Here is an 18531-nt window from a genome sequence, read left to right as displayed (position 1 = left end):
AAAGTAGCAACAAACACATACAAAAATTTTTGGACCATGGCCAACCCAAATGCCCAAACACCCAAACAAGTTAAGCACCTTGGCACCCAAGTCGGTCATGCTTTTGTCCCTCCAGATGAAACGGGACACGAGAAAGCGGCCATGTCACCCGGGTCAGGGTGACACAACACACTCTTTTCTTCAACAGCAGGGCCCGACAGCTTCCACTGGTTTACCCCTGCTGCATCATACAGGTGCCCCCACCCATCCCTTAGAACGCGTCCAAACATCCCACTATCCTTTCACAACACCTCTCCACTCATTCCTATCACCAACAGGAGCTCTAGCTTCCACTCTATTTAGACCTCTTTCCTGCAGTGCACTCATAACACCATCCATCCACATCAATCGCGGCCTTCCTCTTGGTCTCCTTCCATTTACTTCTGCTCTGTAGATCCTCTTCAACATTCGCTCCTCATCCATCCTCTCCATGTGTCCAAAGCAACCGAGTACTCTCTTACCCACACGCTTGCTCAGTTCCACTACGACTCAAGTACTATCTCTCACAATTTCATTTCTCAATCTATCCAATTGTGTCACTCCTAACATACTCCTCAAACACTTCATCCCAAAAACATTTAATTTTCTTCTCAAATCTGCGCTCAGGCTCCAAGTTAACATCCATACTCATAGATGTTAAGACACATACTCGTAGATGTTAAGAGGGGAGTGTATGAGAGTGTGATTGTGCCGACTGTGTTGTATGGTGCAGAGACTTGGAGCCTAAACGCAGATTTGAGAGGGAAATTAAATGTTTTTGAGATGAAGTTTTTAAGGAGTATTTTAGTATGTTTTTCTAGTAATAATAAAAAAATAAAAAACATTTAACAGCAATTGCTAGGCTATTTCTACTAATTAATAGTCACGATAAAAACAATAGTATTGATAATTCTCATCATTATGGGAGCACGCAACAAAACCCAGACAATAAGGACCAATTTTATGCAATCTGCTGTGCACAAAAGTTATTTCCTATGGTAAATATTGTGTCGACTTGGAAGTATGCCCAGCTTCATTGTCAGGGTTGTCATGACTTAGGAAGTGTTCCTTTGGGAATGCCTCAATCCTAACGCTCCATTTCTAGGGGAAGAAAAATAATCCTAAAGCCTGATGCTGCCACCACCATGCATAACTGTGGCTGTGGTGCAATTCAGAACCTACAGTTTGCAAAATATCAATCCCATACGTAAACATGAGGGAAAACGTGCTCTCGTCTGATAATATGAAGCTATATTATTCAGCCGCCGGCGTGAAAACAATCCCTCTCACCTCCCTCCACTCAGAATGATGACAGATGGAACCCGTTGTTTAATTACAACAATAAATCAAGATGCATTTGTACCTCTGGACAGAGCAGCGCTGATGGCGGATGGTCTGCTGATTTTTCCAGATCTAATTGCAAAAATTCTTCCATCATTCGTTCTTATGTAGGTACCTGTGGGCATAAAAAAGGAAAAACTCAGAACACACATTGTGAATGCAGATAGAAAAAAAAAAAAAGGCTGCATCTACCTTTCGATCCTCTGATTACATGGATGCTCTCTCCAGCGCGAATTCGAGCTTGGACATCTGTTGTGCTGTTGGCTCCTGGGATTACAATGTCTACGATTTGCAGACAGTGAACATGAATATGCATACTGTAATACAAATCAATTACAGGCTGCTCACGTGAAAATATACCAAGAGTTACACTCTCCCAACTGGCTCCAACGTTAGTGACCTGGCTAAGCCCTACCTTGCAAGGTACACATACTCAATGTTGAAGATAAATGGTGACTCATCATGGACAACAAAAAAGTTGCACCTTTTGGTGTTAATGACTATTTTTATCAGACGATAAGACGCACCTAAAACACAAATTTGGACAGAAATTTGAAAGTGTGCCTTATAACCCGGTGTGCCTTATATATTGCAGAATACGGTGGAAAAGTTTGGTAATACATACAGAAATTATAGGCAAGCGTTACCATATATCTCATTGTTACACTATTTTACTCACTGTGGCAGAAACACCGATTTGCGTAGTTCATTCTGATAAGTTAAGCGGTCTCTCCAGTTCTTCAACAAATGTTAGAGAATGGTGAAAACTGAAAATCTTTCAGCAAATTAATAAACAACTTTTACACACACACACACACACACACACACACACACACACACACACACACACACACACACACACACACACACAATAATGTGACCTTATTGATGCAGAAGTGGAGAGACTGATGAACCAATCCGAATGCATTATGGTGCAGTGTTTTTGGCACCTTCAGTAAAAATAGTGTGATAATGAAATAAGCTAAGATGCATATTCATTTGTCACCTGTACAATTGGTGGCTAGTGGTAAAGTTTTGGCTCTCTCAACTGTGATTCGATTCCATGAATACAATTATGGTTAACGACACTTGTAGACTGATCAATCTTTGCATTCATATATTCCTTAAAGGTATAAAGAGCGCAACGGTTATACACGAATGCACATGGTAGCTCTTACTGTAGTTTTAATTCAATGCGCCTTATAGTTCGGTGCGCCTTGTGTATGGAAATCTGTGACAAATAAATATATTTTGGGGGTGCGCCTTATAGTACTTGAATTGATTACAATATTGTATCGGATTCCCAAAAACGTCAATACCTGCAGCAATAATTATCAAAAATATCACGACTGTAAATGAACAATACGAATGAAAACAAGTTGTTGGTACCGGTTGTGGTGACAATCCGCTGAACGTAGACCCCAGCCTTCTGTAGGAAATTGACGGGTAAACTGCCAGGAGAGCTAGCTCCCGCCATGCCCATGACAACCTGGCGAGGCATCATGGGAATCGGGGTCGACTGGATAGGCCTGACGCTCGCTATTGGCTTCTCGTCAGGCCGCACCATTGGACGCCTGCAAATAGCGATTGATGAGCTGATCAGCTGAATACGACTGCACAATGCACCGCAAAGGATACTTCAACCTTGTGCAATATTCAATCAACAAAAATTCTCTTGAAACTTACCAACCACGCTGACTGAATGCCGGTATATTAGCGAGTGCGTGGTTGCTGGTCGGGTAATAAGGGGCATAGGAGGGCCGAGAGTAGGGAACAGAGGCCCGTTTTTCATCCTCGTAGCTTTTTTTGGCTGCTCGCTTCTCCGCTTTGGTCAGTTTGGATTCCTTCCGGTCCACTAACAGAGACTCGTGTTGGAAAGGTTGCTAGAGGCACAAATGAAAAAAAGGAAAACTTTTAAAAGCAGCCAAACTACTATCAGCTCGATATGAGGATAGGTTAGTACCGGAGGAGTAATGTTCGATTTGATTGATACAATTCGATAATATGATCGATCACTTTTTTGCTAAGATATTAGGATACGATTGTTTTTATTATATTTTTTTGTACAGTTTGACATCACTAAAGCTTATTGGTTGAAAAAATAAAGTTGTATGTATTGGAGACAACTTTAATTAAAGGGGCACAGGGTAATTTTCGACCACTAGATGTCACTGTGTTAAGTAACGCAACCGAAGACAAGTGCTTCAAACTACGGAGACCCAAAGGCACTGATTTTTGTTTTTTGCCCAGCCTTTTGCAATATTTTTGTTTTTTTAGGGTAAACTTAGCAGAACGATGACAGACAACAATGTCAGCTCGCTCCAGGTTGTTTGTATGCAAAATAATAACAAATTTCTTGACCTTTGAGTATTTTAGTATGCGTCTAAATGATAGTTCATGTATTTTTGCCTATTATTCAAATCACTTGTTTTATTTTTAATTAAGGAAGTTTTTTTTTTTTTAGATTTTACCACTAAATAATACACAACGTCCCTTTAAAATGGTAATCATGAAGGAATCAAAAGGAATCACATTGGGAAAAACTGTGTGCCACTTAAAAATCAGGAACTACATATTTCAACAGTGGCAATAATTTCAAGCAATAAAAAAAAAAAAAAAAGGTCATTTTAATAACCCGTTATTGCTGTTATTGGCCCAAAATTTGAAGGTGCACCTCATAATCCAGTGCGCCTTATATAATGGAAAATACTGTGGAAAGAATTGGAAATGCATAGTTAAGATTAAATGATATCCAGAAGTTAAGTGTGCTGCCTTTGCGTATCATCTAGAGTGGTCTTCGAGTGCCATCTTATGATCAACATGTTAGTAGTTGCTAAAAGGAAACTACGGAAAAGCGCAGAACTTCGACAGCAGCTTGGACGAACTTTCAGACGCTCATTGCAAATCCTCTTTTGTCTTCAATTTGTACAATAACTGTATGTAAGTGTGATAGATTTTTGTTTGTGGTACTGTTTTGTACAAAATGACGTACTCTTGTTTATAATGGAGTTAAAATGTCTTAGCTTGGTCTAAAATGTATCTCTATAGTAAGCAAGCAAACTGGATTTTTTTGTACTTTGTTTAAAGTTCTACTGCGACCTTATAAGGGTCATGGTAAGGGCCATTGTCCTAATAAATGACAACAAAATAAAAGTCTGGATATTCAGGACGTCGTTTAAGAGCTGTCAAAAAAGGGGATACTTTGGAGTGAGGATTATTGAAATAAATCATTTGAGTGGTAAAACTAGAGGTCGTAATTTTAATATGTTTTATGAAATTTATCATTTTAAATTGGTTGTATTCCGTTTCATGCTCTTACAGTAGTTTTAATTCCATGCGCCTTATAGCCTAGTGCACTCACATGTCACCAAGAGTGTTTTTGGGGGGGTGAAACTTAATAAGGCGCGCCTTATTCTTATTGGTAACCTATAAAATAAACGTCATACTTTGGTGATGAGGCGCGGGTAAAGCTGACAGGCTAGACGGATGACAGGTTCATCCTCCAAAGCCTTCATATTGATCTTGTTTGCTTCAGGCTCCTCCTCAACAAAATGCAACAGTGACTCCACTTCTTTTCGAGTGAAGTTGAGCGCAGGGTTGAGGTCATCCACTACGCGGTCTGCAATTAGGGAATTGCTTGTTGAGCAATGTGTTTTGACCAGTTACTTATCAAGTACGCAAAGCGAGAATCGTTTCTTACCGGACATGACCTGTTTGGAGACTTGTCTGTCGTAGATCTTTTTCTCTAATGTGAAGTCGCAAACCAGGCGGTAAATGTAGCAGGGTTTCTTCTGACCGTAACGGTACACCCGGCACACCGCTTGGGCGTCGTGACATGGATTCCAGGAGGCATCGAACACCACAACGCGATTAGCTCCGATGAGATTCACGCCCAAGCAACCCGCTCTGGCAAGAAAACAAAATACAGACAAAAGATTTTAGTGGGTGCTAGTAGATGGAAGGGGGGGAGGAGGTAGTTTCATGAAATAATGCAGGGAAGTATGACTCACCTTGTCGACAGCAGGAAAAGCAACGATTTGGTGTTCTCGGGGTCGTTGAATTGATTGATTAGGCGCTCTCTTTCTGAGGAAGAAGTACTCCCGTCCAGTCCTACACAAAAGCACATTGTTTTACATTCTAAAGAGTTAATCAATTTTTTTTCAGTGTTTCCGAGTGCTTAAGTGGTGTCAAATGAATGACACAAGAGTATTCCCATTACAATGTACCCCCTCAGAAACACTACCTTAATTTTTTGCATGGCCCATAATAAATGTCCATTGTTGATATGTAATCCTTGCACTAATGAGCCCTGTTTAGGTGTGCATAAACTTGTCCTCTTGGGCATAGGGGACGATGACACTTTATAAGACTATGCCATACAAACTAATGCCAGCTGCCGTTACCTCCACACAAGTGACCAGAGTGTGATGATGTTAGGCTATTAAGCATGAAAAAACAGTATATTTTAACACAAATTGATTTCACCTGACGTTAAGTTCACATGAAGATAAAGTTCCCCACCTTCAATTATCTCAAAAAAAACTTTCAAACTTAAGTAAAATGGGTAAAAAATACATTGTAAGAAGAACACTACTTTTGAAGAGCACAGAACTTACGATAATAACTGAGATTTCGAACCCATGTAGGGTTCTGAGTCTCTGCAGCAGGATCTTTTGACGGAATGGGTCGCCTTGACAAAAAGTCCTCAATGACTGTCAGAGTAGACAAGCTTTGACTGGTAAGAGAGGATATACAAAATAACGTCATTGCCATCCATTCTTTAAAGCTTGCTGTACAATTTCTGCTTTTTAAAGAAACAAGAGTTGGATTGAAGTATTGAATATTACTGAATAAAAGCAGAAATATATTATAATACTAGAAAGTCAGTGAGTCTCCCCTATGGAATTCTTAGTGGTTGATTTGTGTTGAATGTATGACCGCTGATCGACTCACCTGAAGACCAAAATTTTGTCACCCCTCTTGACACTCTCATCAATCAAGTGAAAGAGCAGTACCATTTTGGCAGAGTTCTCCAGAAGTCCCATTTGGTAGTTTGACATGACTTCCTTTGCCTGTGACATGAATAAGATTAATAGAGATTAGGGATAAACTGATATGGGTTTTTAGGACCAATGTCAATATCTACGATTCATATTATCGATGGTATGATCAATATTTGAAAAGTGTAGGCACTTCTCTTTTAAAGACAGAATGACGAACTAATGTGATGGTAACAGCTTATTTCCACTTTAGCGTGTTCTTTATCAAACACTTGGTTGACGAACTAATGTTATGATAAGAGGTAATATATCAAACACCACCTGAACGTGTCTCTCTCAAACAAGTTAACAACACTTTTTATGCTATCTCTTGAACACGCTTTTCTATCACGGAAGCAGGCATTTGGCTGAGCTACAGCTGTAACGTTTTTGGTCCTGCTTCAGTTGCTCCTCGGTCTTTAATCTAATCAGAAGAAGCGGGCTGGGAAGAGAGGAGAAGGGGAGGGTAGGAGTAGGAGCAAGACAGAGAGTCTCGGGCGGCTGTATCTGAGACTTATAATAATTGGCCTTTCGAATACATGAAAAAGCTGATAATTCCCATATATCGGTGCCAAAAATCTGCCCGCCCGATAATCAGTCAACCTCTAATAGAGCCCTTACAAATGATAGTAACTTTTGGTTATAAGCAGTCACTGTAATAACAAATGGTAATAAGTTTCACTTTAATTCATACCCATTCATAAGTGATGATTTGATTGCTCCGATCCTGTGAGGGATTGATCTGGATGTTATTTGCTTTGCTGTTGCTGGAGTCTGATGCTTTTCCTTTGGCGCCGCCGGCAATGTCATCAAGATCTAAGTCCTGTTCGTTAGCCTGATTCTCTTTTTGCACCGCTTCGTAAAGCACGTCTGGGTGATTCCAGATCTAAAGATGAAAAATGGTTTTGTTGATCAAACGTGTACGTTGCAGTCCAGACAAGTCGCATTAGGAAAAACATATTCGAAAGTCGTACCTTGCAGCAAACACAGAAGGCCTTTAGCGGGTTTAGACCAAGCCAACCATTGTTTCCTGCCTCTCTAAAGCGATTCATAAACTCAGTGTAGAGCGCTTTTTGTATAGGTGACAGCCGTACCAAGATCACATGCTCCATTTTGAAGGGAAGCTGATGTTGCAGAACATCATGGCCGCGTCTGTGAAGCACAACAAGATAAAAGCACTGAGTACAACTTACGTTTTTTTTTTCTCTTAAATATTGAGATTCTACTCACCTCTGAACAAAACCTTCCAATAAACTATGCAGCACATGGCTCCGGTACCGCATCAAGCGGACATCTTGAGGCGTGCTGTCCATACATTGCCCGTTTAGAATTGGACGCTCAAACATATTGCTAAACTCCTGCCGGGTGCCTAAGAAGTCAGGCCGAACAAAATCCACCATGCACCAATATTCGATGAGATTGTTCTGTAACGGGTAACCCGTCAGGACCACTCTGCGCCTCGAACGGATATTCTTCAGGGCTTGTGACGTGCTGGCGTGATAGTTCTTAATGCGATGGCCCTCGTCGCAGATCACCACGTCCGGACCAGGTCGGAGAATGGACTTTTCAATACCTTTTTTCAATGAAATTTGGCACTTAACCAACACATCAATGAGACTATTACTACAACTCAGGGGTCGAGAACACATGGCTCGCAAAACAGGTGTGTCTCTTTTCGAAGAGTACACTTAACTCTGAGATTAAATTTGCTTTTTAAACGCATTTAGGCTGAGGGTGCAACACTATGTTTCTACCACTAGTGGCTTGAGCGCTGTAAGAAGAAATGCCATTACAATTTCTTCTGTGTCTCTTAGCGACACAGAATACACATGTCAGTCTGAGTTCTACCATTTCCTGGATATTTTTGATAAAATATTTATGAAAAAATGATGGATGTTCAAAAATATTCGCGAGGACTTTTTTGATGAATGTCTGTAGATGTAAAAGATATAGAACAGAATGGAGGACATATAGTGACAATTTAATTCTGAAAGTATGTCACGTATCTGAAGGTAACTACATCGGTATCCTTCTCATTTGCAGTATTTTGAGACATTTTTAAGAAAGAACTCTGATCACACCTTGTTTTGAATGCATTATACAAAACAACAGCTATGATCAAAATGAACCTAAGGCATCTTAAGTAAATGCGGGTTACCAAATTCAAGTGGGATGTTTGTTGATATGGTACACAGGTTCTGGCATTATCATTTGATATATTTTATGAAATCATCAAATGGTAAAATAAAATGCACCAAATAATTAGCTTTTGTCTGAATATCAGGTTTAATGTATTTATTTGATTTTTTTTCTTAAAATATGTGCCGTGGCTCTTACTGGAAAAAATAAAATATAAATATTTTGCTTTCATGGCTCTTTAAGCTATCAAAGTTCCCGACCCCTGCTTTAGAGGAGTTCTACTCACCTTTCATGAGTTCTTGCTGTCTATCTTCCTCATCTAGATCAATAATGACAGGGCCCACAGGCTTCTTCGATTTTTTCTTCTTGCCCGTAACGAAACTCTTCTTCATTGTCAGGAGTCGGTACATCTCATAGCCCATCAGCAACACACCTCCATTTTGGCTCCAGTCCTCTACCACCTTGGCACGGGCTATCGTGGTTCTGTCAGGAACACACCCAAGGGGAAAACTTCAAACACTAGATGCAGAAGGATTACTGAGCTGTGGTGCACGTCATACTTGTGCTCATCGTTCAAAATCTGGACTTTGAAATTGCGTCCTGTGAGCATATTTGGGTCGGTGTCGGGAGGAAGTGCTTCCTGAGGTGGGAGCCACAGGTTAAATTCTGCCAGCCAGTTCTGAAGTGTATTCACCTGAAACAAGGGAAATGAAGATGAGAGATGAGTTAATGTCTGTGTGTGGTTGTTATTGGATTTTATAAAATAAGCGTTACAAGAATCGGTTAAATTATTTCTTGGTTATTGTGTTCCCTATATAACATATTATTTGGGGATATTGGGAAAAGCATACCTCACTTACACAAAAGCAATATTCATTTTACAATAAACTCAACGGATAATACCAAAGTCATATTATACAAGACCAATATATTGCACATTATTAAATCAGTGGTTCTTAACTATTCTGACTTCAGGCCCCACCATATCACCCTTACTACAAGCCATGACCCATATCAAGAAAAAAAAAATCCGCTACTTAAATTATTGAAAGGATATATGAAAGGATTGTGCAGTTTGAACTATGGATAATGTAATATAGTTACATTTTTAAAAAACAAAGCGACCAGCAAAACCAAAATGACTCCAACGCATAATATTTCCTTCAATGCTTAATTGGCAACATTTTTAATGAAATCCTAAGCGCTTTACTTTAGTGGCTTTGACTTCAAGATAATAAAATCCATATTTAATATATCATTCACTTTATCTATGTTTGGTCATGCTCAACATGTGTAAACACTTCATATGTCTATTTATGTGGTGTGGAATGGCGGATGGCAACCTTCATTTGTGATTGTCATCTCCTGTTAGGGAGTTTAAAAAGTATTATTTTGCCAAAGCAATGGCCCGCGACCCAATGAAAACAGGTCATGACCAGACAAAAGTCAAGTCAATTCATGTTTATTTGTATAGCCCTTAATAAAAACCCTAAAAAATTGAGAATTTGGTCAATTATAAAATGTCACGGGTACTGTATGACAAGTATTATAGACTGCATCGACATACAGAAAAGATGTGCAAGAATATAAGTATCATCTTCTAGGAAAGAAAATTACATGAGAATACAAATAAAAGTGTTTCTAATAAATTACCACTTAATGCTGTATTATTGATGAGTTATCTACAATCATTTTTGCACATTCAAGTAGGTGTGATGACAAGTTTTTTTTTCTGCAAGGTGACTGTATTTAGGGACAAATATTTGGCTCGACAACGACACATATACAAAGAGTTGAATGTAGAATTAACATTGAAGAGACAATATACACTGCAATTACTTACAGGAACAATGGCCAAGACGGTGTGCGCCTCAGTGTTCCGCAGCAGGATATCAATGAAGGAAATGACCTGCAGTGTCTTGCCAAGTCCCATACTGTGAGCGAGGATGCAACCAAAGCCAGTACTGTTCTTGTAACGATCCAGAGACTCAATCAGGTTATCGTACAGAAACCTTATACCACCGATCTGGAGGGGGGTGAAAAAAGTTTAAGATGTAGCATCCAGAGGAGAGGTATCAAACATTTTGCCTTATGACAAATAAAACAAACTGTGGAGACACCTGGTGAGGTTTGACAGCCCTGGCCAGCTGTGGTGCAAGATAAATGTCTTTCTCCTCCGCAGGGTGGTTGATATTAACCATCACGCGGCCCTGGGCATCAGGCAAGTTCAGAGCGTCATTGATGTGCGCTCCACTGCTTTCCTCTGTGCCGGCGGGGCTACCATCGTCTTCCTCATCACCCGAGCCGCTGCTTATCGGCATGGTGTCCTCGTCCCCTGAGCTTAGTTCAATTATATCTGTGCCATCAATAAACAGAGCATAAGGGCTTGCAACATAACACAAATCAGATCCCACCTTATAGTTGCTAAGGGCATTTGTACATTCAAATGTGAACCGCGTCATTAAAATCACTGCATTTGTTCATTATCATTTTATAGGCACGCATCAACTGGGATATGTTAACAAACTGAAACTATGCACTTGATTACCATCTCTTATAGCATGCTCAGGGAGTTTGGGTTCCATGTTTTCCTCTTCATCACTATCCAGACAAATAACATCCTGCTTTGAGAGAAGGCCAGGGACCAAGTGAGACATCCCTCCTAAAAGGGAAGTTGGGTCCACTGTTGGAAAGATAGAGAAAACACAGTTTTTTAAATTTGCTGATTTAAGTGCTCTTAAAACCACTGAAATAGTACTCGATGACAAAGAAAGAAGCACTAACGTAGTTGGGCCTCAAGTAAACTTGGAGCTGGTGTTTGATAGTCTTTCCTCTGTTGCTCAAGACGCTTCCGCCTTTCCATCTCTTCCTGCTGGGCAGCCTTGGTTCCAGCCTCCAGTTGGTCCTCATTTAGCACCTTTCTGTTTACAAAAAAAAATAATAATGAAACTCCCTAACAAGGACAGAATTTTATTTCATTTTTCTCAATTTTAAAGTTTACTTCAAAAATGGCAGAATATTAGTTATGCCCCACAAACCCCTGGCGCAATCCCCGAGTGTTGCCACTGTTGATCGGTGTTTTGCATTTGGTGGCAGGTGTGAGGGCACATTTTAGAAGAAAATCGTGTTTGATCATTTTAGCACCGAGTCACAAAATTGTTCTGATGTGCAGGGCAGAGGAAAACTTCATACAGCTCTTTTCCAAAATACATGAGCTCGATGTACAAAACACTGCAGTGAAGTCTGAAAATATTTCAGACGCCCTTGTAGAGCAAATAAGCCCAGCACAAAATTGACTTCCAAGTAACTCAAAACTTTGGAATGTATGGAATGACGTCCTCTTTTGGACAGTTCAAGAGTGTACCAATTCACCATGTACCATAATGAAATCTGATAAAATAATGAAATTAAAACATCCAAGGCTATGTATTGATAAAATAATGATCTCACCGTATGTAATTATTATGGGCATTCTCAAGTACAGAACATTACGCAAATTTCTCACTTCTTTGGCTTTCTAACAAGTTTAGCAACTCTAAAGACCGTTACCCGATACTGCAAGTATCACATATCTAAGACCGCGCCCACAGAGGCATGATCTGGTGAAGCGTCCCTGGTCCACATAAAAAGAGGAACTGATCAATAACTCGTTCTCTCTTTTCTACTGCCCCGCATGACGGGTACTTGATGCGGCCGTGCAGGCCTGCACTACGGCCTTGAGTTCAGCACGTGGGCCATACATTGCGATCAAGAGGAGCGAGAGACCAAATCTCTCTGCAACAACAAGTAAGAAGACGGTTTCAAATTTAACACCATGTTTGATGGTTCTTGGGAATGAGCATTTTTTCTGTACAAGGGAATCTCCCCAAATCGGCAAGCATTATATCTGGAAACTTATTTTTGAGGTAGTAACTTTCGGCGATCGAAAACAACCATAATCTCAGACGCCCCTCTCCTCACTTCTTTTAGAACTCAAAAGAACTCAAGAAATAACAATTTAATTTTTATCAGTGTAGGAAATTCGGGCATCCTTCAGGAAAACAAAAGAATTATGCTGGAGCACAAGCAACACCTTGAGGCAAATTTGTTTACTAACTGCAGTAAAGAATAATTCGTTTCAATCCTAACAATTTTCAAAATTAAAGCTGGAAAAATCCATACACCTCCTTTTGGTTGATAAATTTGTTGAAATTTTTGCCAACATTTTAAATAAGTTAAATAAGAGGTTTGATGATAAGTTATGAAATCTTACTATAAACTCACGCTATTTCATTTTTTTCAGACTTAAATCAAGCAAAGCGCTCAACATACATCCGAATTGAACAGCAGGAAAAGCTATTTATCAAACACGCTGCAGTTCCCTTCCAGTACCATCATTGTAAAGTAGCAAGATTTACCTTTCATTTTAAAGGAAAAATGACATGCAATTTGGTTTGTTACTGTGGCAACAAACCTTGACAACAACTTAAAAAAAGGTAACGTCTTACATCTCTGGTGCAATATGGCCCTCTTGTCCACAGTATTGTTCTTTATTGGGATGTCAAAAGTGCCCTGATGCGGTCGCCAGAAATATAGAGGTTACACCAGATTTTGCGCGACAAAGCCTTTATTTGTCACGTGGAAACCCAAATTTGAATTTTCCTTAGCCACGGTACTACATGGCAGTGATTTTCAACCACTATGCCGCGGCACACTAGTGTGCCGTAAGCAGGGATCAGAATGGAGATTTTCATTTTCAGCTGAAATAGCCAGCGTCCAGGAATAAACCAGGGCGGAGCTTCCCCCCCCCCCCCCAAACCTGGGTTTTAGGCAATTTACTTGTCCAAAACCATGCTTATATTTATCATTTAAGTAACATTTTTAGAAGATTAAAATAATTTGCCCACATAACTGATTTTTTTGTAAATACTGCAAGATAAGTTCAAATGCAGTTCAGTCCCTGCAGCTTGTGCGACAATGCGGCCAATTTTTCTAACGGCCGCCAGGGTGCGCCAGAGCAATAAAGGAAAGAGTGAGACAGTCGGATTTTGAATTTGTTTGCTACGCAAGAGAAAAAGTGAAAAAGTCGGAATGCCTTTGGGGTTCAAAAACAGCGGAAATCCGCGGATCTGCGGAAAATTCTGATCCCTGCGTAAGAGATCGTCAGGTGTGCTGTGAGAAATTATCCAATGTCACTTTTTTAAATTTAAAATGTTATAAAACATTTGTGAATCGTTTTCTGCAAATATTATGTCATTGTCAAGTGTCTGTGCTGTAAAAACTGGGGCTATTATGAATTCTATTGTAATTAAACATACTGTTCAGTGTAATTTTATAACATTTTTGGTTAGTGGTGTGCCGCAAAACTTTTCCAATGTAAAAAGATGTGCCCGGGCTCAAAAAAGGTTGAAAAACACTGCTATACGGGACCAAACCATGTGCTTTTTTTCTAAATAGCTATGTGACTCTGATAGTCCTCATCTTGAAAGCAGGGTTCGTACACGTTTTTCATGGGAAATTTCAATCACTCTTAAAGACTTTGAAAGCTAAGTTTCATGTTCGTCCAGTGCCATTAAACAAAGAAAACCATTAAGAATCATGTATTTTGCAAAGCCATTAATATATCTGCGATTTACATATGCGATTTATAATCTTGCATGTGCATTTTTCAAGACCTGTCTTTAAGATCTAGAGTAAATTGTGAATATATTTGTTTTTTGAGACAAAGCTCTCTCCATTTAGGTGTTGGGTAAAAATGACAGTAATATGTAACTTACATTTTGAGTTTCAGGAAATTATTCTCATTACAATTTACCACTAGGAAAGTCCATCTAAATTATTTGCATGTACCATAACAATTGTCCATAATTGATATGTAATCCTTGCACTTTGACACAATTAATAGTGCAGCATGCACCTGTCCTCTTGGGCGCGAGCCGTAGGGGTCGACTATGCTTCATAAAATAATGCCATACAAATTAATGTCAGATGCCGTTAATCACGAGGGAGAAGAAATCTAATGATCCAGGGAGCAGTGTCAGTGTCATAATCGAGCAGACTTGTTGAGGAACCTGGCAACAATTCAATTCAAGCATTTAAAAGCACTTACAAAGCATTTTTAATCCTTGGAAAGTCATTAAAATTCAAGGATTTCAGGCACCCGTACCAGCCTTGTGAATGGTCAAATGATCCAAAAACATGTAACCTGGACAATTTGAAGTAGAGCAGATAAGCAGGTAGGCGCCTTGCATGGCTGACTTCCAATTGGTGTGTGAGTGTGTGTTTGAATAGGTAAGTGTGAAGCACATTGTAAAGCGCTTTGGGAGGTCTTCATTGACTTGAAAAGCGCTATATAAATGTAGACCATTTACCATAACAGCGGAGCTGAAAACAGAACTTGATGTGTGGAGAACAGCGCCATCAGCTCTCTGCAGCTAATACCCTTAATCTCCATATTTTTATGCTAATAGCAGCAAATACGTGTGGGGCTTTTAGAATTTAGCATTAATACCTATATAATTTTATTTTTCATTTATTTTTAATTTTGTGTTCACGTTACAAGGTCATCTAGACTGCCCAAGAATATTCTACAAGGCACATTCCAAGGGGGCAGGAGAGGGAGACCAAAAAATAACTGGGCTGACAACAGCAAAGAATGGACTAGTGCCAACTTTACCCTAAAACAGGACAGAAATCGTCAGCAGGAGAAAGCTGTCCAGAGTTGCGTCCTCGGAGGTGCCCCAACGACCCACAAGGTGAAGGAACATTAATTTTGTTTATGTTTAATTACTCTGGAACAATAGTCCTAAAATATGAATTGAAATGCAGAGTTTCTCTTGGTTTATCGGAGTCAATACAAACCAAACGGCTCAGTCGGTATCACAGGTTCATTAGTGGTCAAGAAACAAAGTCTATAGGTATGTTCCTATTTTTGCAAGAAAATCCTGTTTTAGGGTGGACTTTAGTTTAAAAAACGAAGTCAAAAAGAATATAAATAGTGAGTGACATTGGAAAAGGTCAGCCTAGCATAATTTCCACACTGCAAACATTACTGGGACACCGTGTATATTGAGTAGATTAGTGGACCAAAACTTTTTGTACACTGATCAACCAAGTATATGGGTATTTATTTTGACCCTTAGAATAGGTGTGTTAAGAATTATAGTGACCCGTTTTAAGGTTATAAAATGGAATAACTGATGTGTCTCAGGGGGCCATAAAATGTAATTACAATGAGAATATATTGTTATGCATATGATCTTTGTTATAATGTTGTATTAACTATATTGATTACACTTCTTTTCGGTGGAGAGGACCGAGTTAGACGCAGGGTCAAAATTGAGCCGCTAACAATGGTTAGAGGTGCGAATTCATAACAGAACACGAGGGTTCAATTTGAAAGAAAGGGGACACTTTCCCACTACAAATGTCTTGTTGAATGCACATTTAAGCCTTTTGGGCCACAAACTAGGTTAAAAATTATGTTTAAATTATGTTTTGATTCAACTTCTGTGTTTAAGTCATCATCTTATTAAAAATGCTCAATCAAATTAGGGAACACGTCAAAAAAATTTTGACAGTAAATTTAAAAACACATACACACCTGATATTTTTCCTCATGTTTAGAGGCTTTGGAGGCTCGGGAGGCTTGGACCGTTTTGAGGGCTTGGGGGATTTGGTTGGCTTAGAAGTTTTTTGTTTCTTTGATTTGCTGGATGGCTTCTTGCGCCGACTTGATTTTCCCGGGCTGACCGGAAGTTGGGAGCGAGAATTCGGACCGGAGGATGACCTGGAGGATGGCCGTGACGTAGGCGCGGAGGTAGGATCTCCAGATGTAACCGAATTGGAGTCACGATTTTGAGCTTTTTCATTTGAGCTTTGAGGACAAGAAGGTTTTTCTTAAAGAGAAGAAAATAATAATTTAACAATGTCAGTCTTCTTTCCTAGATTCATGTTACGGTGAAATCAATAGAAATGGAAGCACTCACCCAAACTGTCTTCCTCATCATCGCTACTGTTTTCATCCTCCCCCTCCTCCTCATCGTCGTCGTCGTCATCATCTTCATCCTCATCTTCTCCATCCTCCATGTCCCCATTGTCTTCCCCCTCATCATTTTCTTGATAATCGTCTTCACTGTTAAGGCTCCCCTCCAGGTCACTTTCTGAAAAGACCTCTTCAGACATGGTCTCTGTCTTATAGCCCTCTCAACGTATTACCTGCGTACCATCATCAGAGGTCCTAATTAAGAAAGAGCGAGGGGGAGCAATGAGTTGGAGGAACATTTTAGTGTATGCATAGTTGTTGGATAACAAAAGGAATTCAGTTATTATAAAATGTTTCTGTTACAAGTGACAAAATCATTCTCCTCCTAAATATTACAGTTACTGGATAATGGATACGTGAAGTGAAGTTATTTGAAATGTGGTCTGGACCTAACTCCAAGACACACACACCTAAACGGTAACATAACTTTAACCTTTGTCTTGGTCACATTTTGACATTAAATATCTCAGAAATTATTACAGATATACAATTCAAAAAATTTGCATTAGCAATTTTAGCACCAAAGGTCATACATCAGGCAGTTAGTCAAATTCTTTAACGATGTCAGACTTCTGTCCCAGATTCATGTCATGGTGAAATTAATAGAAATGGAAACAGGGTTATATTGTCATTAAGTTATTTGTCCTTTCAGCTCATATACGGCTTTTAGAATAGGGGACACAGGGAACAATCCTTTCACAAATCCCGATAAAAATTAATCGCATAATGTGAGCTCTGGGTGGCCATGACATGAGATCGTGATCATTCTGCCCAATCCATCTGTTTAGCAGTGTTATGTTCGAAAACTTTTTAACCGTGAAGCTAGCGTGGTGGCGCCCCATCCTGTTGGAAAATGAAATCACCATACTATTTCGCACTCATTTTAGCCATTAACCAGTTTTCCAGCATGGGGAGGTACGTCTCACCATTGATTGTTAAAAATGATTTATCATTTATTATTATTCGACATAGCACAAAACAGTAAAGCACGAATAAGAGAAGCTGTTGCAACCATTGACAATGCAATGCTGGGACGCATTTGGCAATAGTTTGAAGATGGGCTTTATGTGTTTGTGGTGTGACCGGTGGTGCTCACATTGAACATCTTTAAACATTCCTTGTAGAATTTTAGATTAAAAAATTTTGAATTTACTAGATGTGTTTCTATACCCTTAATAATCTTCGAGAAATTCAATGTCACAAAGTGCCCAGCACTATATTGTATACTGTGTTTGAATTTTAAAGTTCACACGAATCGCCAAATTATTCACGGATTATCAAGAACCTAAGTCGCTAGTTTAAATGCAAATCTACAGCAGCTATAAGTAACTGTAGATCACCAGCATCATTGGTTCTTACCTCCCGGTGTTACTATTGTTTCTTGCCTCAGACATGAACAAACCAAGCTAGGTAGTTATAAAACAACACGCAATTGCGACTCCCGCCCCCAACTATTCGTGCTCATTTGAGAAGCACTAAATTTGCTATCATTTTAAGTGAAAATGTGTTTCATGAACTGACGAGATTTGTATTTAATTGTAACAGTGATTGTGCCCTTGTGCAACGCTACGCTCGAGCAAGCTAACGTAATTCAAAATTAAACACATGCTAGCATACTCGGCTAGCCCTCTGCGCTAACCATCTCAATCATCGCATATTTTAGCTACGTACCGTTGGGGCATGTGGGCTGCACGCTTCTGTAAATGTCGGTGTTGATGCACACAACGCTCGACGATCAATTCGTTGGGAGCATAATTAAGATAATAAATCGAGAAATGCTTTTTGTCATTTCCAGCTTTTTTTCTTAGTGTTACAGTGTATTCCTTCCTCCGAATGTGACAGCCAACGAAGGGGTGTTCCATCGGTAAACTAACAGCATGAATGAAATTGAGGTATTTTGTTATTTGCACTTATTGTCATTTGAAAACACGTGATTATATATTTTCCACATTGATGTCACATTTTTTATCG

At 39.5% G+C, this 18531-nt stretch overlaps 1 protein-coding gene across 3 annotated transcripts in view; it reads right to left on the bottom strand.

Moving 5' to 3' along the window:
* The window catches only part of rad54l2 (RAD54 like 2), a 24362-nt gene extending 5831 nt beyond the window's left edge, over positions 1-18531 (bottom strand). For 2 of the 3 annotated variants that reach the window (XM_088338245.1, XM_088338248.1), the window contains exons 1-21: positions 18232-18531; positions 16505-16755; positions 16120-16414; positions 11322-11458; positions 11086-11220; positions 10658-10893; positions 10381-10563; positions 9098-9231; positions 8824-9020; positions 7629-7971; positions 7373-7550; positions 7093-7284; positions 6313-6431; positions 5976-6094; positions 5370-5469; positions 5060-5265; positions 4806-4978; positions 3046-3242; positions 2749-2933; positions 1552-1641; positions 1382-1474 (exon numbers count right to left, since the gene is read on the bottom strand). In XM_088338245.1, the coding sequence (XP_088194371.1) occupies positions 1382-1474; positions 1552-1641; positions 2749-2933; positions 3046-3242; positions 4806-4978; positions 5060-5265; positions 5370-5469; positions 5976-6094; positions 6313-6431; positions 7093-7284; positions 7373-7550; positions 7629-7971; positions 8824-9020; positions 9098-9231; positions 10381-10563; positions 10658-10893; positions 11086-11220; positions 11322-11458; positions 16120-16414; positions 16505-16700 (3508 nt within the window). In that variant the 5' untranslated portion in view covers positions 16701-16755; positions 18232-18531. The remainder of the gene's footprint in view (positions 1-1381; positions 1475-1551; positions 1642-2748; positions 2934-3045; positions 3243-4805; positions 4979-5059; positions 5266-5369; positions 5470-5975; positions 6095-6312; positions 6432-7092; positions 7285-7372; positions 7551-7628; positions 7972-8823; positions 9021-9097; positions 9232-10380; positions 10564-10657; positions 10894-11085; positions 11221-11321; positions 11459-16119; positions 16415-16504; positions 16756-18231) is intronic. The other variant, XM_088338247.1, reaches the window with a different exon arrangement.

Source organism: Urocampus carinirostris, chromosome 6, assembly GCF_059441175.1.
Source record: "Urocampus carinirostris isolate Australia breed hairy pipefish chromosome 6, RoL_Ucar_1.0, whole genome shotgun sequence".
Taxonomy (NCBI): Eukaryota; Metazoa; Chordata; class Actinopteri; order Syngnathiformes; family Syngnathidae; genus Urocampus; species Urocampus carinirostris.
This window is presented reverse-complemented; position numbering and strand designations above follow the sequence as displayed.